The sequence below is a fragment of the Clytia hemisphaerica genome, unplaced genomic scaffold (genome assembly GCF_902728285.1).
Source record: "Clytia hemisphaerica strain Z4C2 unplaced genomic scaffold, Clytia hemisphaerica genome assembly, whole genome shotgun sequence".
Classification (NCBI taxonomy): Eukaryota; Metazoa; Cnidaria; class Hydrozoa; order Leptothecata; family Clytiidae; genus Clytia; species Clytia hemisphaerica.
The window spans coordinates 157,648-184,176 of NW_027103744.1; the positions used below are offsets into that span (position 1 = coordinate 157,648).

General features: G+C 36.4%; 1 protein-coding gene across 4 annotated transcripts in view; it reads left to right on the plus strand.

The window, feature by feature from the left end:
* LOC136805288 (neurofibromin-like) overlaps positions 1-26,529 on the plus strand; it is a 69,143-nt gene that overhangs the window by 22,483 nt on the left and 20,131 nt on the right. For 3 of the 4 annotated variants that reach the window (XM_067061867.1, XM_067061866.1, XM_067061869.1), the window contains exons 20-42: positions 5,916-6,086; positions 9,087-9,166; positions 9,730-9,795; positions 10,441-10,612; positions 11,185-11,324; positions 11,577-11,649; positions 14,029-14,168; positions 15,106-15,219; positions 15,566-15,806; positions 16,302-16,442; positions 16,725-16,808; positions 17,236-17,408; positions 18,055-18,147; positions 18,511-18,553; positions 18,689-18,770; positions 19,222-19,298; positions 20,179-20,276; positions 20,665-20,850; positions 21,042-21,146; positions 22,411-22,584; positions 23,118-23,241; positions 25,060-25,197; positions 26,088-26,198. In XM_067061867.1, the coding sequence (XP_066917968.1) occupies positions 5,916-6,086; positions 9,087-9,166; positions 9,730-9,795; positions 10,441-10,612; positions 11,185-11,324; positions 11,577-11,649; positions 14,029-14,168; positions 15,106-15,219; positions 15,566-15,806; positions 16,302-16,442; positions 16,725-16,808; positions 17,236-17,408; positions 18,055-18,147; positions 18,511-18,553; positions 18,689-18,770; positions 19,222-19,298; positions 20,179-20,276; positions 20,665-20,850; positions 21,042-21,146; positions 22,411-22,584; positions 23,118-23,241; positions 25,060-25,197; positions 26,088-26,198 (2,826 nt within the window). The remainder of the gene's footprint in view (positions 1-5,915; positions 6,087-9,086; positions 9,167-9,729; positions 9,796-10,440; positions 10,613-11,184; positions 11,325-11,576; positions 11,650-14,028; positions 14,169-15,105; positions 15,220-15,565; positions 15,807-16,301; positions 16,443-16,724; positions 16,809-17,235; positions 17,409-18,054; positions 18,148-18,510; positions 18,554-18,688; positions 18,771-19,221; positions 19,299-20,178; positions 20,277-20,664; positions 20,851-21,041; positions 21,147-22,410; positions 22,585-23,117; positions 23,242-25,059; positions 25,198-26,087; positions 26,199-26,529) is intronic. The other variant, XM_067061868.1, reaches the window with a different exon arrangement.

A 26,529-nucleotide genomic window follows, 5' to 3' on the forward strand; every position in this document is an offset into this window, starting at 1 on the left:
GTTGCTTTTTATCGCTTTTAGAAAAAGTTTGTTTTTGATGTAAAACAGTCCTTTTAGATTTAAAGAACTGTATGACTTGACCCTCCACTGACCCCTTTCTTTAACTTGCTTCTATTTCTCAAAGTTTTGATTGTATGTCACAAAGTAATGCAACTATGAAAGTGTATTTTCATGGTTTGTTCTTTTTTTATTACATTTTCATAGATGTTCACCTTCAATGCACCAAAACAATTTTGATGAATAGAAAAAGTCTTAGAAAGACTTCCAAAATATTTGCTTTTTGTCGTTCTTAGAAAGAGTTTGTTTTTGATTTGAAACAGTTCTTTTAAATTTAAAGAACTGTTTCACTTGACCCTCCACTGACCCCTTTCTTTAACTTGCTTCTATTTCTCAAATGTTTTAATTGCATGTCACAAAGTGATGCAACTATGAAAGTGTATTTTCATGGTTTGTTCTTTTTTTATTACATTTTCACAGATGTTCACCTTCAATGCACCAAAACATTTTTGATGAATAGAAAAAGTCTTAGAAAGACTTCCAAAATAATTGCTTTTTGTCGTTCTTAGAAAAAGTTTGTTTTTGATTTGAAACAGTTCTTTTAAATTTAAAGAACTGTTTCACTTGACCCTCCACTGACCCCTTTCTTTAACTTGCTTCTATTTCTCAAATGTTTGATTGTATGTCACGAAGTAATGCAACTATGAAAGTGTATTTTCCCATTTTTCTTTTTTATCTTTTTTACTACATTTCCATAATTGTTCACCTTCAATGCACAACAACTATTGATCAATAGAAAAAGTCTTGGAAAGACTTTCGAAATAATTGCTTTTTTTCGCTCTTAGAAAAAGTTTGTTTTTGATTTGAAATAGTTCTTTTAAATTTAAAGAACTGTTTCACTTGACCCTCCACTGACCCCTTTTTTTAACTTGCTTCTATTTCTCAAATGTTTGATTGTATGCAACGAAGTAATGCAACTATGAAAGTGTATTTTCCCATTTTTCTTTTTTATCTTTTTTACTACATTTCCATAATTGTTCACCTTCAATGCACAACAACTATTGATCAATAGAAAAAGTCTTAGAAAGACTTCCAAAATAGTTGCTTTTTATCGCTTTTAGAAAAAGTTTGTTTTTGATGTAAAGCAGTCCTTTTAGATTTAAAGAACTGTTTGACTTGACCCTCCAGTGACCCTTTTCTTTAACTTGCTTCTATTTCTCAAATGTTTGATTGTATGTCACAAAGTGATTCAATTATGAAAGTGTATTTTCATGTTTTTTTATTTTTCTATTACATTTTCATAGATGTTCACCTCCGATGCACCAAAACATTTTTGATCAATAGAAAAAGTCTTAGAAAGCCTTTCAAAATAATTGCTTTTTGTTGTTTTTACGTTTTAGAAAACTTTTTTTTGATGGGAAACATGTCTTTTTAGATTTAAAGGACCTCTTCTTGTTTTTGTTCCTAGCACTCTGTTTTCCTTTTCTTTCTTTCCCTGTATTTTCCTTCGATCCTTATGCTTTTGTTTTTTTCCACGCTTTTGTTTTTCTTTTATACTCCTCCGTGTTCGTTTCTTCTCATCCCTCTGTGTTTTCGTCCCTTCTCATCCCTCCGTTTTCGTTCCTTCTCATCCCTCTATTTTCGTTACTACTCATCCCTCCGTTTTCGTTACTTCTCATCCCTCTGTGTTTTCGTCCCTTCTCATCCCTCCGTTTTCGTTCCTTCTCATCCCTCCGTTTTTGTCCCTTCTCATCCCTCCGTTTTCGTCCCTTCTCATCCCTCCGTTTTCGTTCCTTCTCATCCCTCCATTTTCGTCCCTTCTCATCCCTCCATTTTCGTCCCTTCTCATCCCTCCATTTTCGTTCCTTCTCATCCCTCCATTTTCGTTCCTTTTCATCCCTCCGTTTTCGTCCCTTCTCATCCCTCTGCTTTCGTCCCTTCTCATCCCTCCATTTTCGTCCCTTCTCATCCCTCCATTTTCGTTCCTTCTCATCCCTCCATTTTCGTTCCTTTTCATCCCTCCGTTTTCGTCCCTTCTCATCCCTCTGCTTTCGTCCCTTCTCATCCCTCTGTTTTCGTTCCTTCTCATCCCTCTATTTTCGTTACTTCTCATCCCTCCGATTTCGTCCCTTCTCATCCCTCTGTTTTTGTTTCTTCTCACCCCTCTGTTTTCGTCCCTTCTCATCCCTCCGTTTTCGTCCCTTCTCATCCCTCCTTTTCCGTTCCTTCTCATCCCTCCGTTTTCGTTCCTTCTCATCCCTCCGTTTTCGTTCCTTCTCATCCCTCCGTTTTCGTCCCTTCTCATCCCTCTGCTTTCGTCCCTTCTCATCCCTCTGTTTTCGTTCCTTCTCATCCCTCTATTTTCGTTACTTCTCATCCCTCTGTGTTTTCGTTCCTTTCTCATCCCTCCGTTTTCGTTCCTTTCTCATCCCTCCGATTTCGTTCCTTCTCATCCCTCCGTTTTCGTTCCTTCTCATCCCTCTATTTTCGTTACTTCTCATCCCTCTGTGTTTTCGTCCCTTCTCATCCCTCCTTTTTCGTCCCTTCTCATCCCTCCTTTTTCGTTCCTTCTCATCCCTCTGTTTTCGTCCCTTCTCATCCCTCCGTTTTCGTTCCTTCTCATCCCTCTGTTTTCGTTCCTTCTCATCCCTCCTTTTTCGTTCCTTTTCATCCCTCCTTTTTCGTTCCTTCACATCCCTCTATTTTCGTTACTTCTCATCCCTCCGTTTTCGTTCCTTCCCATCCCTCCGTTTTTGTCCCTTCTCATCCCTCCATTTTCGTCCCTTCTCATCCCTCCATTTTCGTCCCTTCTCATCCCTCCATTTTCGTTCCTTCTCATCCCTCCATTTTCGTTCCTTTTCATCCCTCCGTTTTCGTCCCTTCTCATCCCTCTGCTTTCGTTCCTTCTCATCCCTCCTTTTTCGTCCCTTCTCATCCCTCCTTTTTCGTTCCTTCTCATCCCTCCGTTTTCGTTCCTTCTCATCCCTCCGTTTTCGTTCCTTCTCATCCCTCCGTTTTCGTTCCTTCTCATCCCTCCGTTTTCGTTCTTTCTCATTCCTCCTTTTTCGTTCCTTCTCATTCCTCCTTTTTCGTCCCTTTCTCATCCCTCCTTTTTCGTTCCTTTCTCATTCCTCCTTTTTCGTTCCTTCTCATTCCTCCTTTTTCGTCCCTTTCTCATCCCTCCTTTTTCGTTCCTTCTCATCCCTCCTTTTTCGTTCCTTTTCATCCCTCCTTTTTCATTCCTTTTTCATTCCTCCTTTTTCGTTCCTTCTCATTCCTCCTTTTTCGTTCCTTCTCATCCCTCCGTTTTCGTTCCTTTCTCATCCCTCCTTTTCGTTCCTTTCTCATCCCTCCGTTTCATTTTTTCTAATCCCTTCGTTGTTGTTCTCATTCCTTGATATTTCTTATTGTAGACTCAGCTTCAGAAAATGTACAAAATGATCCAAAATTATGAAATGAAATCCCAGGATTGACACACAAAGTTTTGATTCAACTACTAAAATGTCATAGTCTCTTGAACACGATCTGTAGGGCATTACTCTCCTGCTTTTCAATTCAATTCAAAATACTTACCTACTGCTTACCTTGTGGTAAAGATGCCTTCCTTCCGCCTGTATCGCCTTTCTAGCCATTGTTTGTAGTACTGCTTCATTTTTTGTCAACTATTTTTTAAACTATCAAAAGCTAAATGATAATATTTGACGTCAGTTCTGACAAGTTTATTTGGCGTCATCTTATCTATTTTTTACTGCGGACGTCAATTCCACACACTAAAAGAATGTTCTGCCTGAACAGGTCAAAAGGTCCATAAGTGTAATTGAAATTTTGAAATAACATAACACCCTTGATTTTTTATAGATAAATTTAATGTTTCGAACTAGAAAATGACAAACACTGAACTTAATTATTTGATCCACATATTATAGGTACTTTCTTTATCGATGATTGTGATTCACAATTTAAGATAACCATGACATAATGTTTTTAACGGATACACCCTGGATGACCCTGGAACATTTGTCTACTTTACTCGCAACAATTCTAATGTGTCACTAGCAATTATTGTTTTTGAACCTACTCCACTTTCGTGTTTTCTTCCTATCTTTAACTCGTTTTATATTGGGCTCTTCCAGAAAATGTCCGTACATTGGGTGTGGAGGATATAGTGTCCGGGGGGGGACAAAATTTGCCTTGTCCGAGGGGTAAATTTTCTATGTTTGGGGATAATTTCAATTTTTGGACCTACCCCGGTGGAGGTCCTATAAATTAAACGTCATTCGTTCGTTCGTTCGTTTGTTCGTTCGCTCGTTCGCTCCAGATTGGCTCATTCAATTTTTCAGATATTTTGCACAAAGAATCAAAATGGTAAACCCTCGAATGTGACGGAGCCCGATTTTCCTTGAGTCAATTTGGGCCAATATATGCCCAAAAATGAGGTTTTTTGAGATTTCCTCGAGTCTGAGTCCTTAAATTTTTCTGATTTTTTGCATAAAGACAGATCACCATCATAGGGAAGAAATGGTCGAAGCAGATGTTCGTAAAAAAAAAATTTCGGGTCAGAAAATGAATTTCTAGCTATAAGAATCACTATTTTATAAGCATAGATCAAATGTTCTTACCTATTTTACCCATTTTCTTTGCTATTAAAATTAGGTTTGAAATTTTGAGTTGCTAAAATGTTTTTTGTAAGAACTGTTATAAGCACATTGGAAAAAACATTTTTAATGGCATGAAGAGCTTAAAAATTGTCATATTCTGCTGAAATACAGTGTACTTTTTGCTTCGATGAATTTCTACAGGTTTACTTTTCATTATTTGTAAATTTTGTTTTTTTCAACTTTTTTATAAGCAAATGCTTCGAAATTTGGCTAAAATATGCCCAATAATGTGTGTTTTTCTCGAGGTTTTATCATTATCATTCAAAAAATGAATTTCTAGCTATGAAAGAATCACTGTTTACAAGCATAGATCAATATTCTTCTATCTTATAAATAAATAAATTACCTTTTTACCCAAACAAACCTTATTATTTTTTATTTTGACCAGTTTTGTCTTATGTGTTTCATTGTTTTAATGTTCATTGATTAGTTTTGATAACCAGGTAGGTCCATAAAAGTATCACTTGTTTTAAACCATACGAGCGCCGTACAATTTAGTATAGGTAGTAAATAAGGGCTCCTTTCTTGTCCCTTTCGTTTAATAATTTTTTTTAAGAATTTAAGAATTTCCTTTGGAGCGATGGTTGACCGTGAATTGTGAAGGGAGGGTCATTGTACCGGGTGGTCTAAAAAAAACATGTCCAAAATTCTTTTTAAAATTGTGCCAAAAGTTTGACCGCTAGAGCCAGGAAAATTTGTATAGTTATAATTTGGACATCTTGGGACTCTCAAACAAAAAATCGGGTTCGGAAAAACAAAATCAGGGAAACGGCAGGTATTTTTGGTAATAGTATACATTTTCAATTGCAAGAAAATGAGGAAAAATTGACGTCAAAAAGACGAATTTTGATCCGACATGAAATGTCAATTAACAAATGAAATTTATATCATCTATCTACAATCTGGATAACAACTATCAAAAAAAAAAAAACTAGCAATAGTGTATGTTGCGAATGATTGGTCCAGGAAGGTCTTCTTTATTGGCGAACGAAATCGTTAACATTGCTCATTGCTCTAATATATAAAGATTTTGTTTTTAAATAAGTTGATGTCGTTTGCTAACTCATCAATTTAGTTTTCTAGCTTTTTGATATTGAGTTGACACGGATATGTAGCAAGATTGGACAGAAAGAGGAATAGAAAAACAATTTTGTTTTTTATTCAGTGAAACATAACAATAGGTCTGTTAATAATAATGGTGTCTGATATGAAATGGGAAAACTTAAGAAAAAATTAAACTTTTAACCTCCCTATTTTCAGGCTTGGGAGTACACTCTAAACAAATGGCAGAAGATGACGCAAGGTTTGATCAACTATCCACGCGACGAATTATTGAATTTTGATTTGTCCGCACAACCTTCATCAAAACTTCACCCGAAAGAGAAGAACGCTTTTTCACCAGTTTCAGCAGTATCTAATGAAGCACTCGAGGTACGTTAACAAGAGCAACGGTAGGAAATGAATAGGTTCAAGTCTATATAGTGGTTGATACAAAGGCTACGGTATCTACGGTACAAAGGTAGAGCATCCGGCTACAGTGCACAAGGTTGTAGGTTCAATCCCCAGCCGGGTCATACCAAAGATTCTAAAAAGGTACTGATGCCCCTTGCTTGAAGCTCAGTAACTAAAGAGAAGGATCAAGGAAGGGTAAGTGGAATAATCAAGGGAGAAAGAGTGACGCCCTCCCCTACCTCCGTGTAGGGTCTTACCAATTACAGTTGAATCTCTCTCTAATCCGATCTTCAAGACACTATACTAAGAATGTTAAGAAGATTCGAATTAAAGAGTATTTTATACGACTTTCCAGCTGTGAGGGAACCAATATTTTAGTTTATTTTAGTTACAGAAAGATTTAAATAATAGAGGTTCGAGTTTGAGGGAGTTGGCTGTACTTGGCTGTTTGGTGCCCCTTTTCGCTTGACGCTTTAGTAATTAAAGAGAAAGATCAAGGATTATGTGGAAAATTTAGACAAGTAGAGGTTCCTTTCCCTAGATTCCCTTAATTACGATCACAAAGTTTATTAGTTATTTATGCTTATCGATGTCTTCACTAGGCGGTAGTCGACTATTTCAGACATTGTAGAAAATAAGCAAAAAAATAATAGAAGGGACAAATTTTAGTTAATTCTAACTGATGTTATCCTAGACTATGTTATAGTCTAAGACGAATCACTATCTAAGAAAAAAGCCCAAAGCCGAAGAAAATTCGCAAACAGTTTTTTTTCCGAAAAGAGTTTACAGTCGGTAGAGTTGCCAGTCTTAGACTATACGATTTTGGCGCAAAATACAAAAACAGCCAAAATCGTATGAATTTGAGTTTCTGTATGCGAGGCCAGCCGTGTTCGGTATTCGAAAAAATCAAAACAAAAAGAAAACTGGCGGGAGAGAGAAACTGAGATTCAAAGAAATAATATCTTTCTTTTTGGATACCCTCTCCCTTTTATTCCCTTAATATTTTCTTGGAACTACACCTTCTTTTCTAAGAATAACAAATTTTTATCAATTCATTTTTTGAATAAGTTTGTAACTTCTTTGCAACAAGAATATCTAGCTAAACTTTATAAAATTCCTTAAAAAGCATGAAATCATGCAAGTTTGTTGGTTTGTATTTTTTTTGCCTGAGGATTGATTATAATCATTATTATTTTTCCTTTTATATAAAAAGTCCATTTTAAGAAAAGAAAAAGTTCTAGTATCTTCTCCCCACCACCATTGCTCAAAGACAAAAGCAGATGAAAATTATTGAAAGTATAAAATGCTTGCAATTTGTGACTTTCCTGTTGATAAAAAACACAGTGGATGAAAATTCTCATGATAATTTTTGCAAGAAAAGTAAAAAAGTTCCAGCTTGTAAATTGTAAAAAACTTTTGCAGTATGTCGATCTTGCTATGAATCTGAGCTTGAATTTCTTTTCTACCCAAAAAGTTTTAGAGACATTGAAAAGAGCATGAAAAGAGAATCGTCCATGTTAAGAAATCCCCAGAAATTACAAAGCTTAATGGAAAAATACCAATCAGTAAAAACCCTAAGGCAGATTTAAAATGACACTAGAATTCTGATATAAAATAACTGATAAATAAGTAGTTCAATCATGATAAAAAATGATTCTAAACTGTTCTCCGACAGTACCATGATATTATAGTAAATTTTTCCAAGTCATAATCTCAAAATATACCAGGACGTCAAGTGAAAAGTCTTAAGTCATAATAACACATAAGTAACAATCTCAATTTATACCAGGGCGTCTGTAAAATATTCCACGTCATAATCTCAAATTGTACGAGGACGTCAACTGAAATATTCCAAGTGTCAATCTCAAATTGTACGAGGACGTCAAGTGAAATATTCCAAGTCATAATCTCAACTTATATACCCAGAACGTCGATTGAAATATTGTCTCAATCTCAAAGATCCAGGATGCTGTGCCAAATATTTCATTTCGGTATCGTGCTCTCTGCAAATTACTGACAAACATTCTCATTATTTTCCCATGCATCCAACAACAGTTCAATTTCTGATTTAATAGCTTACCTAAAAAAATTTAGAATAATAATCTGATAATTTTTACAGAGTATACCTAAAACTTGAATTTTTAACTAGGTAATGAACTTGTCGACAATTCAAATCAAAATGAGAATTTTGAGGAATTGAAAGTTGTCGTACGTTAGTAAAAGCAGTTTTAAAAGTCCACAATAATTACTTTGTTTGAAATTTTTCAAGTTGTCAAAGAACTGCTAACACCAGATGGAAATAACTATTAAGAGTGGAGATATGAGGGCATTCACATATTTAATGAAACACTGCCTGTGATTCCTAAGATTCATAATAAATACACAAAGTGACTTACCTTATAGTTTCTGTGTCTTTTTGCTGTTGACTTCAGTCGAAAAATCATTTTAAAAACAGCTTCTAAAGAAGCATACTTGAGGAAAGAGTACTCCCTTAACTAAGTTATCTTGAAGTCTCAATAGAACAAATGAACCAAGAAGGAAAAATCCATAATGAGCTGGATTTTCTTTTCCAGCGTGTTTTTGTTCGTTTGAACCAAGCTCGGCCTTTAAACTTAGGCAATTTTCACCACGGAGCGACTAACCAGTCTCACTGGTTAGTCCAAGCAAAACCGCAAAACAGTTTTTATGCCAAAGAGTTATCGTCCGTTTCTTCGAAACTCTCCCGCCGATTTTTTCCGTATACCGCCATAACGCCATACCGCCATATTTTCCCGCCTTTATTTACTATCATTGTAACGGACGATAACATCGTCTAATGTTATCCCTGAACAATTGTCATATTATCATATAACACTTTTATTACTATATTACGCGGATCATAAACGACTCCAGTCTACCCATTGGATCATAGGCTTGGATTGATTATAATATTAAAAAATTAATCGAATTGATTCAACATTTTGTTCTGTTTGTTTTTAGAAAACGATATCGGAGTGGAGCAAAATGACTGGATTCTTATGTGCAATGGGAGGTATATGTGCTACTGAAAGTGTCGAAAAGTAGGTGCTTCGTTTCGTAAAATGTAAAACTCCTAGTAAATCAGGCATAAAAGAGCCTGGAGTTGTCTATTAGTGCTCCCTGCTATACGATCTCCTTCTTTCTCACTTCATCCATTCTTACTCACTGCAAATCACCATTTACTATAATAATGTTCTAGATTACTTGCACTTTGCCACTCGTCAATAAAATGGGCTATTCCAGAAAGAATTTGTACCCCCTATTTTGAGGTATTCTTTTTGGAAAAGGAGACTCCCTTAAATTTTTTTTTCAATTTTTCAGGATCTCTTGGATTTTTCTGGATCTTCGACCTCGTTTTACTGACCACCCTGGATTTTCCACTTTATTTTTCTGACCACCCTGGATTTTTTCACTCGAAAAACGAGACCCCCTGGATTTTTTCTCCAGAATACCTTGGACTTAACATCTCCTCAACACGTGGGTAGAGACTATTTCTGGAAAAGCCCAATCCCTGCCCTTTCACATTTTTTTCCACACAGACCTATAATATAAAGCCCCATGGTTGGTAGCAAGTTCCCAATGTACATCTTTCTTTTCCACACAGACCTAAAAGTCCAACGGTAGATAACACGTTCGGTTTCAACACTTTACAAGACACAGCTGTTAATAGGTACCATCATACACCTTCTTCTTGCACGCTCTCTGATTGGTTAAAACCCTTATGAAACATCTCAATCTAGTTTAGAGTAAATAAACTGCATGTTCTTTTTTGCTAGACTTGGTTCTAGTCGTCTTGATAAAAGTCAAAAAGCGTCAAACTTCAATAAACCGTCTATATCAAAGACAGGAAAAGCGACTAGTCTATCATTTTGCCATCAAAGTTGTATAGCTGTATAATTGTATAGTTGTATCTATCAAACCTTAAAAACGGCGGGATCGGCTTTCGAGGAGTTCGTTTATTGAAAGAAAAAGTTTTCTCGACGCATGGTATTTTTGACTATCTTTGAAGTCTGACGTTTTTGAATTTGCTGAAGTAAAATAATCTGCCATATTTGCTGAAAGTAGACCATAGTTCGGTACCAGCAATTTATTCAACTAAAGCAAACAACCTTGTGTTAAGGGTGGAGACAAGACAATGGACTTGATCAATCAAAGTGAATTGTGGTCTACTATGATCATCTACTTTAGCAAAGATGGTGGATTGTTTTGCTTCAGCTAAGGACGAAATATCTCCATCTAGTATTTTATATCAGACATCTATGGGTCGATTAGGTAACTGAGCTAACGATTGAATAACATCTAACGCCATTTTTAGATTCATCAGCAAGTTACTATCACTTTTGGTTTGCACCAACGAACATACATCATTGAATCTGAGAAGTGCTGTCAAGGAATCATTGGGATTTGACCTAAGCACACCTCTCTATCCGTCGTTTTTCGCACAGTGTAAAGCGACCCTTGGTTGCCTCTTTGATGATAATAACCAGGTGTGTAAAATATTCATTTTGATGAGAATTCTTGAATACTCCCGAGCGCTTTTAGTGGCATGACTAATTGGAATTGGCTGTTCCAGAAAAAAATGTACCTCCTTTTGAGGTCTTTTTTGGGAAAGGTGACCCCCTTGAATTTTTTTCTCAAATTTTCAGGACCCCTTGGATTTCTTTCTCGATTTTGGACCACCCTGGATTTTCGAGCTCGGTTTACTGATCACGCTTGATTTTCCACTTCATTTTACTGACTGCCCTTGATTTTTACACTCGAAAAGCCGGACCTTCTTGATTTTTTTCTTTTCCATGACACCCTGGACGCATACACCTCCTAAACATAGGGGGTACAGATTATTTCTGGAATAGCATTCTAGCTCATTTTCTGAAAAATTTGCTTTGGCCACTGGTATATCAGTATACCATTGCTATGCTTATTGGGTCAAGGGCCATCCTTTTCAATGGTTAGTTTATCTTAAAGCCTTTACTTTATGAGATGGGGAAAAAAATCTGAGCCCTCATACCTTTTAGCAACCTGGTTTCTTATTTAAAAAGTGTACTGCTCTCTACTTCAGGCTATGGTGAACAAAGAGAACACGATATACGTTGAACAACTCATCTATGTCATTCGTTGTATATTGGAGAATAAAGTGGACGGAGTGGCTGCAATCCTCATTACGCTTCCAGTTGAAGATATCATCCTCGAAATTGTCAAGTAAGGAGATGAAATCTTCACATAAAACAAAACTCTACACGTTTTTCATAAGAAAACGTTGGAGATCTCTAAGTCTTTAGAAGTACTTAATTTTTTGAGTTTTAAGCTTAAAAATGTTCTTAAAGTGTTCTTATTTTCTCCATTTTGTGAGTATTTTTTATGCGATTTCATAAGAAATTTGATGTTTTAAAGTCTGCGAAGTCTTAGATTTGCTCTTGATATTAATTCGTGATTTTAATTTATAATTTTTAGATATATCAGAGCATTGAGTACGACCGTACAAACCCTGGTCGTCAAATCTAAAATGTGTAATTTGGTCGAAAATGTATGTATTCTAAAGTCCATTCGCTTTAAGTGTGCACTCTTTTGCTACAGTGGAAACCACGCCAATATAATTAGTCTGATTCCCTTGAGAGTGGTTTCCACATTAGTCTGATTCCCTTGAGAGTGGTTTCCACATTAGTCTGATTCCCTTGAGATTGGTTTTCACATTAGTCTGATTCCCTTGAGAGTGGTTTCCACATTAGTCTGATTCCCTTGAGAGTGGTTTCCACATTACTCTGATTCCCTTGAGAGTGGTTTCCACATTAGTCTGATTCCCTTGAGATTGGTTTCCACATTAGTCTGATTCCCTTGAGAGTGGTTTCCACATTAGTCTGATTCCCTTGAGAGTGGTTTACACATTAGTCTGATTCCCTTGAGAGTGGTTTCCACATTAGTCTGATTCCCTTGAGATTGGTTTCCACATTAGTCTGATTCCCTTGAGAGTGGTTTCCACATTAGTCTGATTCCCTTGAGAGTGGTTTCCACATTAGTCTGACTCCCTTGAGAGTGGTTTCCACATTAGTCTGATTCCCTTGAGAGTGGTTTCCACATTAGTCTGATTCCCTTGAGAGTGGTTTCCACATTAGTCTGATTCCCTTGAGAGTGGTTTCCACATTAGTCTGATTCCCTTGAGAGTGGTTTCCACATTAGTCTGATTCCCTTGAGAGTGGTTTCCACATTAGTCTGACTCCCTTGAGAGTGATTTCCACATTAGTCTGATTCCCTTGAGAGTGGTTTCCACATTAGTCTGATTCCCTTGAGATTGGTTTCCACATTAGTCTGATTCCCTTGAGAGTGGTTTCCACATTAGTCTGACTCCCTTGAGAGTGGTTTCCACATTAGTCTGGTTCCCTTGAGATTGGTTTCCACATTAGTCTGATTCCCTTGAGAGTGGTTTCCACATTAGTCTGATTCCCTTGAGAGTGGTTTCCACATTACTCTGATTCCCTTGAGAGTGGTTTCCACATTAGTCTGATTCCCTTGAGAGTGGTTTCCACATTAGTCTGATTCCCTTGAGAGTGGTTTCCACATTACTCTGATTCCCTTGAGAGTGGTTTCCACATTAGTCTGATTCCCTTGAGATTGGTTTCCACATTAGTCTGATTCCCTTGAGAGTGGTTTCCACATTAGTCTGATTCCCTTGAGAGTGGTTTCCACATTAGTCTGATTCCCTTGAGAGTGGTTTCCACATTAGTCTGATTCCCTTGAGATTGGTTTCCACATTAGTCTGATTCCCTTGAGAGTGGTTTCCACATTAGTCTGATTCCCTTGAGAGTGGTTTCCACATTACTCTGATTCCTTGAGAGTGGTTTCCACATTAGTCTGATTCCCTTGAGATTGGTTTCCACATTAGTCTGATTCCCTTGAGAGTGGTTTCCACATTAGTCTGATTCCCTTGAGAGTGGTTTCCACATTAGTCTGACTCCTTGAGAGTGGTTTCCACATTAGTCTGATTCCCTTGAGAGTGGTTTCCACATTAGTCTGATTCCCTTGAGAGTGGTTTTCCACATTAGTCTGATTCCCTTGAGAGTGGTTTCCACATTAGTCTGATTCCCTTGAGAGTGGTTTCCACATTAGTCTGATTCCCTTGAGATTGGTTTCCACATTAGTCTGACTCCCTTGAGAGTGATTTCCACATTAGTCTGATTCCCTTGAGAGTGGTTTCCACATTAGTCTGATTGCCTTGAGATTGGTTTCCACATTAGTCTGATTCCCTTGAGAGTGGTTTCCACATTAGTCTGATTCCCTTGAGAGTGGTTTCCACATGGCGGTAAAGAACATTTAAAGTGAATGAACGTTACTTTGGCTTTGTTTAGAAAGAAACATTAACGTTGAATGACTTCTTTCCTTTAAAAAAATTGCGGAACATGATTTATGATCTCTTTCAACGAAGACAAGTGAAGAAGTGATTAAGTAACACTCTAACGTATTTAAAGGTTTCAGTTTGAGTGTTCCTGTTTCATATCAGACACGTGTCTCGTATCAGGCTGGAGTCTTCTATTGTTATTTTGTGTTCGATTTCGTGCTGCATAAACAAAAAAATATTTTTCTTTCGCTCTTTCTGACCAACTCTGATGGATTCCCTCGTTTACAACTCAACCTAAGGAGGTTATTTTATGGGAGCAAACGTTCGAATCTGTTGAGATGAATCCTAAATCGTAAACGTTTGCTTCCATAATGGCGGGAATTACGTAACTTACCAAAACACAACCTCTCCGGTCAACTCTCTCTAATTCGAAACTCTATTATCCGAATCTTTCTGTAATTCGAACTAGAATATCATTTTTTGGTTCCTTGAAGATTAAATTAGAGAGAGTCAACTGTAATATGTTGAGTTACTAAGTTGCGAACTTTTATTATTTCTAACCCTTGTTTTTAGATAATGATTCGAAGGTTGGATCTGTCTTTTCGTCAAGAGATGAAATTCCGCAACGAGCTGGTCAATTATCTTACAGATTGGGTCCTCTACACTCAAGACGAAAATCAAAATTTATCGCAAGAAATTCAGGCAATATCATGGTGAGTAGAGAAGGACACTGACCGTTATAAACCCTAGACTAAGCTTTATCCACCATCTTTGATCGGAGTGCTCTTTGTGGTACCTGCAAAGAAGTCATTGTAATGTTAGAAGTTTAACGTCACTGACCTTTTATACCCTGGACCAAGTTACTCAATCCTGGCCAACCAAAAGATTTTGATCGGTTTTTTTTTGAAATTGATACCCTAATGGCGGCACTACTCAATAGCGGTGAAAATGCATCGAGAGTGCTAGATCTATTTTCCCTCGAATACTTTTGATGATGTAGCGCTGTTAAGGCCGGTCTCCACTTGCGCGCGCTTCAATCGCACTTTTTCGAGCAAAGCTTCCACGCTATTGGTCAAAAGAAAAATGAAGCAACTCCATTGGCGCAATCTGACGTAACGGTTGAAAAAAGTCGAAATGTGTTCAACTTTTCTTTCAAGTGCGCGCTACATTTTTCTGACGCAATCTTTTTTTCAAGCAAAAAGGATTGAAGCCAAAAGGTGCGATCACAGCGCGCGTAAGTGGAGACCGGCCTTTAGACGTTAATTTTTAACATTGCAATGGCTTCTTCTCGGGTACCAATTCCAAAAAAACTCCAATCAAAGATGGTGGAAATAGTTTGGTCCAGGGATATATAAAGGTCAGTGGCTTATAATCACAAGTATTCGTTGAAAAGTATATCACCACTATTGAGTAGTGCTGCCATTAGGGTACCACTTTCAAAATAAACCGCTCAAAGATTTCGTTTGTCTGGGATTGGGAAACCAAGGAGCTGGAAAAAAACTTTTGTCAGAGTCACCTATTTTATTTTCATTGGTGTCGTCGCCAAATAGATCTATTTTTCAAAATGTTAGATTGAAATCACCAGCACTGTGACCATATAGTTCCTCATCTTTGTAGAATTAATTCTAACAACTTATCTTTCAATTCTAGTAACCTTGACGAAGCAGCAATGCGTTCGGTCGCCATTCTATTGAAAGGTTTACCATTACAGCCTGATTGCGTCGACCAAGATATAACAGAGGCTAAATCCGAATTATTTTTAAAGTAAGAGATTTTGTAGTAATGTTTGAGTTCAGCCTTATCTTTCTTCCTACATTGATAACTAACAAATTTATAACCGTATTGACTGATATAGATTATGCTGCTTCAAAATTGGGTAACCATCTTACTTATAGAATGACTAAAAAAATAATATTCGAATAACCGAGAGTCAATACAATATTGTTACCAGCAATAACATGGTTTGGAGGGTGATTTGGGATTAAAAGCCCCGAGGTTCATCTATAATTCGAATCTTTCTGTAATTCGATCAAATAAAATTTTCCGTTCGAGATCGAATTAGCGAGAGTCAACAGTATAATAATATGTTTACTTTCTCTCGTTTTGACAGACATTTCAAGTTATTTATGACCATATTGGACAAATGTTATGGCATCATGGAAGAAAAACAACGCAAAGGATCGCTAGCACCTCATTTCACTAAATTAAGAGATTCTACTGTTCAAGCAATGTCAAATATGCTGAGTGCCAACATTGATAGTGGTCTCAAACATTCTATTGGGCTAGGCTATCATGAAGATACACAGACGCGCGCGACCTTCTTGGAAGTTCTCACGGATATATTGCGTCAGGTAAGCTATCAGTCAATATCCTGAATCTTGATGGATAGAAGGGAGCTATATCGGGATCTTATAGGTGTACATACTCTCAGGCGCCTAATAAACGGGGGATTGGAGGTTTGGAAAACGTCGACAAACGGGGGGTGTGTACGAGGCTAAATGCACCGTATTTCCTCCATTCCGTCTTCATCCTTGAGTTTTTTTTAGAAGGGATGGACGAAATTTTATTTCTTCAACGTCATTAAAAATATCTAAATAAGTTTAAGTTTATCGGCCCAGTGATATTCTAAGGTTTATCGTGGCTTGGATCACGAGATATTCGTGTGGCTAAGTTTTGATAGATTCTTCTCCCACCATCATATTGGAAGTTTATCGTGGCTTAGTTCACGAGATTTTTCTCCCAACATTGTTCAAAGTGGACGATAATTTCTCCACTACTTCAAAAATCTTTAACAACAAAATGATGCCTTCTTCAAGTTTCTCTTTCGCTTAAATAAAACCTTTTAGGGGACTGAATTTGAAAGTTTGGCAGACACTGTATTACAAGATCGTTTCGCATCTTTGGTCAAATTATTGGTAACTTCGAATGCTGATGAGGAATTACCCATTGTGATGGCGCTTTGTAATTCTGTTTCCACGGATGTCATGGTAATACTCGTTTTTTAGAGCAAACTGGAACAAACTATATTAAGAACATAAAGCTTCGATGACTGTAATATTTATTAAGGCTTTGCTGACTCTAAAATATCCGCTTTCTTAGGAAAATGGACAAAATTACTCCCGAAGCAGCCCAAAGTGTTGAAAATAAGAAAATTTTAAGAACATTTAAGGATTTAAAACTCACAAAGTTTAGAACATCCGTAGGCTCGAAAAATTTATGAGCTTCTTATAAATAATCAAATTCGCATCTTTTTGAATTTCTTTTTCTAGGATGAAGTAGCCCAGGTGCTTGTGAATATTTTTGACAACCATGGTTCACTTCATGTATTGCTGTGGAACTTATTCCGCGATGAGGTGACGTCTTTTTCCTTGTTTTTAAATCATTTTTTTGTTTGTTGTCATTCTTGTATTGTAATTCTTATATTTTAAAGAAAATTCATAATGTTTTTTAATCGCAATCTTATTCATGATTGTAATGACAAAATGTTTCCTAAGGAAACACCCTGGTTTTTACCAGCAGTAGTAGCCAATTTAAGTAAAGGAAAAATTGTTTATTTTCCACCGGGTAGTGTCCGTAGAAAACATTATTTTATCGTGGAAAATTTTCGTCGGGGAAAAATTCGTCACTTGCTGGTAGTTGGTAAACGCATTAAGGCCGGGGAAAATTTTTGTCGGGGAAAATATTCGTCACTTGTCCAAAATTTCGTCACTTTTCCCTGACGAAGTTTTCCCCGATGAGGGTATCTTATAAACATCGTTTTTGTCCCTTCAACAACATTAGGTGGAGAGAACAGAAACTCAACAAACATTATTCCGTGGGAATAGTATCGCCAGTAAAGCAATGACGTATTCATTCAAAATTTACGGTAGCGGATATCTACACCTTCTGCTTGGTCCCATTATAAAGGATATGGGAAAATCACTTGGAAAGTCATACGAAGTAGACGAAGCAAGGTATAATACAATGTTAAAAGTTCTACGCTTTATAAACCTTACTCCATAACTCAAAATTTCCTTAACGCGAACAGATCGAATTATGGAGCATCCACTGTTTATGAGGATGCTTTTTCAGCAATTATGCGTCATTTACCAAATTTTAGTTTCATATTCTTAGACGAAAAACCTTGCATTGGCCACTGAATACAACATTCTGATTCTGTTAACCATTTGGGAGCCCCCCCCTCCTTAATCGGAGCTTTAATCTTTTCAACGCAAGTTTCACTGGAGTACGCTACAATGGAACTGAGCTCATAATTATGAAAATCCTAGAAACAGACTAAAGTTCTAATTACGCTTTCATCGTCTATAATGATGGACTGTGTTTGAGAAAACACAGGAAGTTACTTCAGAAATTTAGAAAAAAGATCCCAGGGCCATCCCATCGTTCATTGAACATTGCAAATGGGGGAGGGGGAAATAGCTGAGAATTTGTGTCCAGGACAATTATATTTCTTTCCAATACTTGACTGTCCGAGCAGATGAAACCAATATTTTTTTCATTAAACCAATATTTTTTCATTAAACCAATATAAACTTCAAATTGCTCGATTAAATTAGAGGTAGCACCTTGCTTCGCTATACTCTTCTTCTTTTCTTCCAGGCTGGAGAAAGGAGAAAACAAAGCAGACAACACTCAGAATGTGATTGAACTCGCTAACCGCTTCATGGATATCGTTCACGAGACGAGGCCAAGGTATCTCCTTTTATAAGAATAATTTGATAAGAAAATAGAGACAGAAATTCGGCCAATATCTAAAGCATATTGAAACCAAGCGGAGCTTCTAATTCAAAATATTCAAAAATTATTGATGATGCTCTCGCTAATTCGAACTCGAATAATAGAAGTTCGAATTAGCGTGAGTTTACTGTAGCGATTTTAAGCCTCAGTGCAAAATATATTGAAATAAGGTGGTACCAAAATGATTCCATTACTTTTTTTTTGGGTCACTCAGGTGCCAATCTTTAAATTGTTTTACTTGATTCTTATATTCCTTTACCTTCTGGCTGAGTTCTTACCCACTGAGAAGAAAGTACGTGTATTCCATTTCTCTTTCAGCTTTCCAATGCAACTACAGAGTCTTTGTCATTGCTTGCATAAGGTACTTTCTTTTACTAGTTCAACATCTGATCATCTTATCACGATCTCGAATGTGAGAAAATAATAAACAACTTTATCATTGATGGTACTCACAGGGCGAAAGATTTTGTTTACATCATCCTTAATTTTTCCACAGGCAGTGCAACAGAAGTTTCCTTCGCATTCATACGGTGCTGTTTCAAGCGCTTTCTTCCTTCGATTTATCAACCCTGTCATAAGTATGGGATTTCTTTCATCTTCATAAATTTAATTCAATCTTGAAGCAGATTACATTGTTAATTGTTTCTCTGCTCTAGAGTACTAGGCAAGTGAAGGGTTTAGGTAAGCGCCGACTGTGTGCTTAAAGGAAATATAAACAAACAAAGTACACCCATCATAAAGTATATGCACTTTTCGAACTACTTTAACTTGAATTTTTCTGTAAGAAGAACTAAATTATTTGTCACCTTTTAAATCCCATTAATTTAATCGTTGGTTAGTCGAGTCTGTTATAGACTTAGTCCGATAAACTTTGATTACCTGACCAATTGGTAAAAGGTCGCCAAAATAAGTAACCAGAGGCGCCTTTTTTCATCCCTTTTCCTTTTGCGCCCCCCCCCCCCAAAAAAAAAATCGCTCGCTGGGGGGTGTTGCCCAAGTACTCAACTCTGCGTATATTCTTTGTTACAGTGTCACCACATTCTCATGGAATCGTCAATCAACAAGTAGCCGCAAGTGTCCGGCGTGGTTTAACGTTACTATCAAAGGTTTGTCCAAAATGTTTGGATTTTTTTTTCAAATTCGATATTCATTTAGCATCTGTCTTAAAGTTTTACTTTTGTAGGCGTAGTAGTGTAGTGGTTATCAACCTTGATTCCCGTCTGGGTTAGGGTTCGATTCTCACTCGGTGCTATGATTCACTTACCAAGTGAATGTACCTTCGCTCGGGTCAACCCATGCCTTGTGAGGGGAACTGGGTACCATCACTCTGATAAAAGAGTATGAGGGAGTATATCAGGTATTGCATGTGGTGTGGTGACGATACTCATAGGTTCAAAACCTGCGAGGATGTATGTCCTCCCGTGTAGTTCGAGTATCGTCGTCTATACTAACTCGGTCGTGTCGTGAGCGCAGAGGGTTAGCAGTGTCTGATAAGCGTGTTAATTTCCCTATCCTAGGGTAGGTATCTATCCAGGGATAGGACCCATTCCGAATAATTCGGATGGTTGTTCTCTTCTCTTCTTAAAGGTTTTACATTGTGTTAAATAATTTATTTTTGCCCTACTGAATCACCCGAATATTCAAGTTTTCTATAAGTAGCGTATAAAATGTATCTATTATCGCTATCAAAACGACTGTCATGGATTTTTACCAGTCTGGGATATCCCGCATTTGCACAGTTGCGGTATAATGTATTATCTTAAAGTACCGCGATTACAGTGATGAAAGCTACTGCAGATGCAGAATATAACTAACTGCGTACTCCACTACAGGAAATTTTGAGATATGGAAGTAAGGTTTATAATAGGCATTGATAACTAAATGGACCAGAAAACATATTCGAGTGAAAGAGACATTCGAGATGTAGAGGTTCGAATTATTGAGACTCTGCTGTTTCTTTAACCCTGACTTCTTTTCAAACTACAGATACTGCAAAACCTTGCGAATCATTTACATTTCACGAAAGAAGCCCACATGGAAGTATTCAACGGTTTTCTAGAAAATAACTTTCATCGGATACACGCGTAAGCCATACTCTCTATTATTGAAAGCGGTGGTAGCATTGGGTAGAGCATCCAGCTACGGTGCGCAAGGTTTTGGGTTCGACCCCCAGGGGGTTATATCGAAGATTCCCATAATGGTTCTTGATGCTTCTCTGCTTGATATTCAGCAATTAAGAGAAGGAGGGTAAGTGGAGCAATCCAGGGAGAAAGAGTGGTCCCCTACCTTCGGGATTTAAACGCTGACAAAGCAGAATAAGCAAAATAATTTTTCGAAATTCGTCCTTGCGCAGCGCCAAAAGTGTAGAAAGTTGCGCTTTCTATTCCTTAAAATTGCTATATAAGCAAATGGTAAGACATGCGTTAGATAATGTTCTTTAATTTCAACATTTTCTATTTTTCACTTTCACAGATTTTTCCGTGAAATTTCAACGGAGCCACGTCGAGAACCGCAATACGAAGAAACAGACATTGACGCCGTAGACGAAGACGAGGATGAAGATGAAGAAATCTTCACAACGGACGGTGATATTCTCTCTCTACACAAATTGTTGTGGCATGCGCAAGAAAAGATTGGAAAATACCTCTCCGTTCAAAGGTAGTGTATATTTTCCTTGTTAGCCAGCCCCGGTGACTCTTCAAATCGGCTCGACGGTGATGATTTAGATATCATTATTAATCCCGATTTCGGATTATTTTCGGGGAAATAATTTATCGGGATTACTTTTCCGTTTACTCTGTAGGGTACTTCAATTTGAGTTATACACTATCTTTTCTTGTTTTGCACAGTGATTCTGTAACTTTCGGACGTGGACCATATGAAAAACTGGTGACGTTGTTGGCACATCTTGGACCTCCTGAAAACCAACCCAATCAATTCAAAAGCATGGTCGGGTAAGAGAAGAATTTTCATTTCCTTTGTTGTTTCTTTGCGGTTTAAATTCGATCAAAAATTGATAATGTAAAATAAAAAAACAGTGTATAAATCGGATTTTGGTTAGTAGGTCCATGTTTACTAGGATTGACCGAAGAAAGATGTCTGCAATGAATGAATTCACAACACCGTTCCCGTGTCGATTTGTAAGCGCTCTAAAGTAGGTTAGAAGGGTAGAGTTTTAACTCTGAGTTCTAACGCTAGACTTAAAGACTTAGGACCTTAGGATGTGAGGACTCAAAAGTTCAAAAATGTCCAGTATAGCCTAGAAACCAATAAATCCCTCCCAGATCGAAATAATCGATGAAATCAAGTTGAATGCCTGAAATTGACATTCTTGCTCGAACTTCAATTTTCGAAAAATGGTAAATTAGCCAAAAGTGCCAATATTTTATGGTACTGATTGTAGTTTACTTTTATGTATCATCAATCTTTTTATACAAAGGTCTTTTACAGGCAGAAGTAGCTACAGGTATCATTCAGTATACAAAGCTCTTCCGTTCTAAAGTCTATTCACGATAAGTGTGCACTCTTTTTTCTTTTACCTATAACTTTTGAAGGAATTCTTCAATCTTTATAAATTTGGTATCATTGGAAAGATATTATTGAGTGGAACAATTTGAAATAAAAAAATCTTTAAAAAGATTATAAAAATGAAGATGAAAATGAAGAAGAAAAAAAATGAAGATCTTGTAGAAAAGTGCTATAACTTTCATTTTCACTGGAAAGATTCTTTGATCTTAAGAGATCATCACTGTGAAGAAATTTCATTAAAATATTTATTCGATATAAAATTATGATACAAAGTTAATAAGTGATTGACCCCAAAAAACAGCAAAAAACTGCAGAAAACAGCGTGTTTAGACGTCAATCAGCTTATAACTTTGTTTTTCTTCTTCATTTTCATCTTCATTTTTATAATCTTTTTAAAGTTTTTTTTATTTCAAATTGTTCCACTCACTAATATCTTTCCAATGATACCAAATTTATAAAGATTGAAGAATTCCTTCAAAAGTTATAGGTAAATGAAAAAAGAGTGCACACTTATCGTGAATAGACTTTAGAACGATTTCAATCTCAGTGAGGTAAAGTTGTATTATCTTCTCCAAATTCAACATAATTCTGAAAAATTTGAATATGTTTACTTAATTTGGTTTTTTAAAGCCCATTTCCATTTGAGACAAAAAATTCAATCACTGATGATATTATTCTCCCTGTCTTTAGAATCCCACGTGACCGATTGGGAAGCATTGGTTGGCGTTTAGAAGACTTCATGGCAAAATATGCGGGACGCAATCAAGAAGAGCTTGAACAGATCAAAAACATGCAGTTGTTTTATGTGGATGGAAAATCGAAAGCTGGGCGACCAGTGTTTTATTATATCGCACGAAAATATATGTAAGAACTGACATTGTATTTCGATAGGTCATCCGTTTAAGCAGCTCGCATAGTTGTGTGTTGCTCATTGCTCTTTACTCCCATCCGGTGTCGCGGTAAATTACGACCTTGGAATTTAATTTTTTTACCGGGAAATGAAGACTTTTCGGGTTTTAATCACTCAGGATATTATAATTTAAGTGGGAAATTAAGACTCCATAAAAAAACAATAAAAAGTGTCAAATTTTCTTTTCTTTGTATACAGAGTTAATTGTTTATTTTCTTTGTAAGAACTATTATCGTTAAAAGGCTGCGACCCAAAATGTAGGTTTTTGGATTGTACGAAAAGATATGGAAAATAATTTTTCGACTAAATGCTTTTATATATATTTATCGTTTGCTTACTCATCAATTTTAATTCACAAGCTTTTTCACATTGGATTGACATGGATGTGGACCAAGATTGGTCAGAAAGAGGAAAAGAAAAATGGTTTTTATGCTTATATCAGCATATAAAACCTTTAATGATTCCAACTTTCTTTATTTCTGGACAGTAACGATCAAGTTTCGGACGAGATGCTTTTATACCACATGTTGTTGACATTACAATCGAAACGGAATCAAATCTGGGAGCTGGTGGTCGATTTTACACATTCTTCTGAACAAAATTGGTTCAAGGTAAAAAATAATGGTGTTGAACTGAATCCTTAAATTTATTTTGTGTTATGAACCTAGACATTAGTGTTATTTATACTGAGACGAGCAATTCGTCTGAGACGAACAATTTAGAAAATGAGCATTATGGAGGAGTGTACTTTCCATTCCTGTTTCAATAAATAGGATCTCCACAGATCACATTTTACAAACTACTCGTATCAGACGATTTTTTCGTCTCAGTATAAATGGAACTACCGGGTACAAATAAGTTGCGCACTTTGCTTAACTTAAATTTTGGTGTATTACTTTTTGATTTTATTTTATTGGTTCAAAAGTTATGTTCAAAAACCTAAAATGTCAATTTTAAAAAATGTCAAAAAAGGCTAAAAACAAGGGTATCAATGTAACACTATTTATGTTTTCTTTATCTTTATTGTTAATTTCGCCTAGCGAAAGTATTACGATAGCCTTTCGCGGCGGTGTTGGTGTCATCGGAAAAAAAATTAGAAAACGAAAGTACTCGATACGGTGGACAAACACACTAAATTTAATTTGTTTTTCTACCTTTCCTCGGTCACACTCACCATGCATAAATATCGTGGTCGTTTTTTTTCAAAAAGAAAAATAATAAATATAAAACGTACAACTTTGAAACAATTCAAATATCATTAATATTATTTGCTCATTTTCATTGTACTTTAAACAAACACTTTATTCTTTTATTATTTTTCTTATGAATGTTCTACACGTTTTTTTTTTTTTTAAGAAACTAGTTTTACCAAGCAGCCTCAATGTTTCTTAAGAAATCAGCCTTTTGAGCCTTAAATGTTTCTTACATGTTTCCAAACTTTTTGACATAATCAGCCTATTTTTCATGTTTTGATTGGAAGGTTCTTAAAAAAACGAATTAAAAATGTCATTTTTTCATTTTCAGCCTCAGCATGTTTCTTATATGTTTCTTAGTTTTTAGGCATTCTGAGCCTCATGTTTCTTAAAAGTGTGTTTCTTAAAAAAAAAAAAACGTGTACTTGACATGCGTAAATGAAAAACAGAGAGTAAGTAGTTATTATGCGTTTAGAATAAAGAAGATTTGGTTGAGAAGATTCGTCAAATAATATGGACAATATACCTTTCAGATATTAGTTCCTACAGAATAATCAAAGGATGGCATAAAATGTGGGAACATTTTATTTGTCATATAGAATTATAAGAATCTTTATAGAAGAATCTAATCAATAACTCTTAAACGGTGATATACCTTTCGGTAATTAGTTCTTACAGAGTAAACAAGGGATGACACACAATTTGAGCACATTTATTTTTCTTATAAGCATATACTTTATAAAAATCAAATCAATAACTTTTGATAGCTGGGGATATACTTTTAGGTAATTAGTTCTTACAAGGTAGACAGGGGACTACTGGTTGCAGCAGTTTTGATATGGCTCAGCCTCGCTTATTCATCATAAAAAATGACCGTGTCCGAATCATTTCTCATGACTTGACCTAAACCTTTTTTTCTAATCCACCTCGTAATTTTCTTAACAGCTTTTTCAGAGCCAGCATTTTAGCATGCTTTTTGCAAATATTTGGCGAAATTTTCGACTTCAAGTCGTCTTGTTTTTTTTACTTCTGTTTTCCCCTTGGGCATAAACAAGATTCAGAATGCTTCAAACTCCACAAAATTATCAACATCTTTCCAAGAGTTTTCGATAGTTTTCTGTGTGTACATCATCGCTGAGAAAGGCGGAGAAAATATCATTAATGCTTGGACCACATAAGATCATTTCAATAACAAACTGTTCACTGTAATCTAATACTCGCGCTATTTTCCTTTAGATCGAGACTTTGGCAAGGGCGTTCGTCATTCTACCGGAAAGCCAAGTGACTTCACCGCAAACCATTTATTTTTACAATGTCAATTCTTCAGTCAAACAATATGCTATCCGCTGTGATCGTATTATGAGGCCTCTAAAGGTATAACAAAAGCTAATAATAAATCTTGGTTTTTCTTAGTTTGATCCATGTGACCCAATGAAACGTTTGAAGTGAGGGGCTAAAACGCTAGGGAAAATTCCCGCCAATCGGTTGGGTGACAAAGAAAACTTTACTCTCTGCACAATCTAAACGCAATGAAATTTTGCCTTACTTATAAAATTATTAGACGGGGGGTCCGAATAAGCAGGGGGCAGGAAAATGTTCTAAATTCTAATAAGCGGGGGGGATGGAATAAGAATTAGAAGACATGATTTTTTTAACTGATATCAATTTCAACAACAAAAAAGCAACTTTAACAAATAAACACGTAAAATAAGAACCAAAACTAACGGAGAGGAAAATTTTCACGAGTTTAACGTCTTTCTACACTGTAATAAAAAAATTACTCGAATTTAATTACAGGGGGGTCTTAATAAGGGCGGGGGGTATGGATTTTTTTCGATTAACAACTAGCGGGGGGGAGACGTCTATTCGGGAGACAAGAGTAATACTCCTTTTGACGTTGGCTTCACAAAAGGAATGGATGCGAATTTTATCTGAACCTGAATTGCGCCAATTTTCTGTATTTGTAAGAGCACCACTTCAATAATTTCAAAAGTCTCTTAATTCTACCCTTCAAAATCACCCTTTTCCATCTTCCATACACACTTTTAGCATAAAGATTGAAATGTGTATTAAATTTTTTCGAGGTGTTTATTTTTTTACCTCTTGCCATACCGAATTTCAAAAACTCATCGATCGAGTAATAAATGGCCCTTTTCAGAACGTATGTGCTAAGCATTTTGAACCTCTGAAGGCTAAGCTACCAAGGAACCATCATTTCATTGTAAAGTAACATCGAAATCACTTCGCCTTTTTTCATTCAACAGAACCATCCACGAGTGATCATCATCGACAAACTACCCAAACTCTATGAGCATATCCATCAAGACGAATTAAGATTACCAAGCTCTACAATCTCATTGGAGAAAGATAACAAGGTAAATGTTTTCCCTTTTTGGAATGTATCGATTGTTCATCAGTGTCCTGTAAACCCGGGGAATACATTAGCAAGTTTATGTATTCGAGATGAATCGAAGGAGACGGTAGAAAGCAAAGTAGACATGTCCCCAAAATTGCCGTCCACTTTGTTTGACAACGGTATAAACACCAAAACACCGTCGTCTGTTTAGGTGACCATAGGTGATTTAGAGCCGTACATCAACTATTGACTTTGTTTTGCGTCGACTTCACTTACCGTCGCCCTCGATATCTTCCGATACATAAACTCGCGTTTTTCTGCGACGGTGACGGGTATGTCCGAGCCAAAGC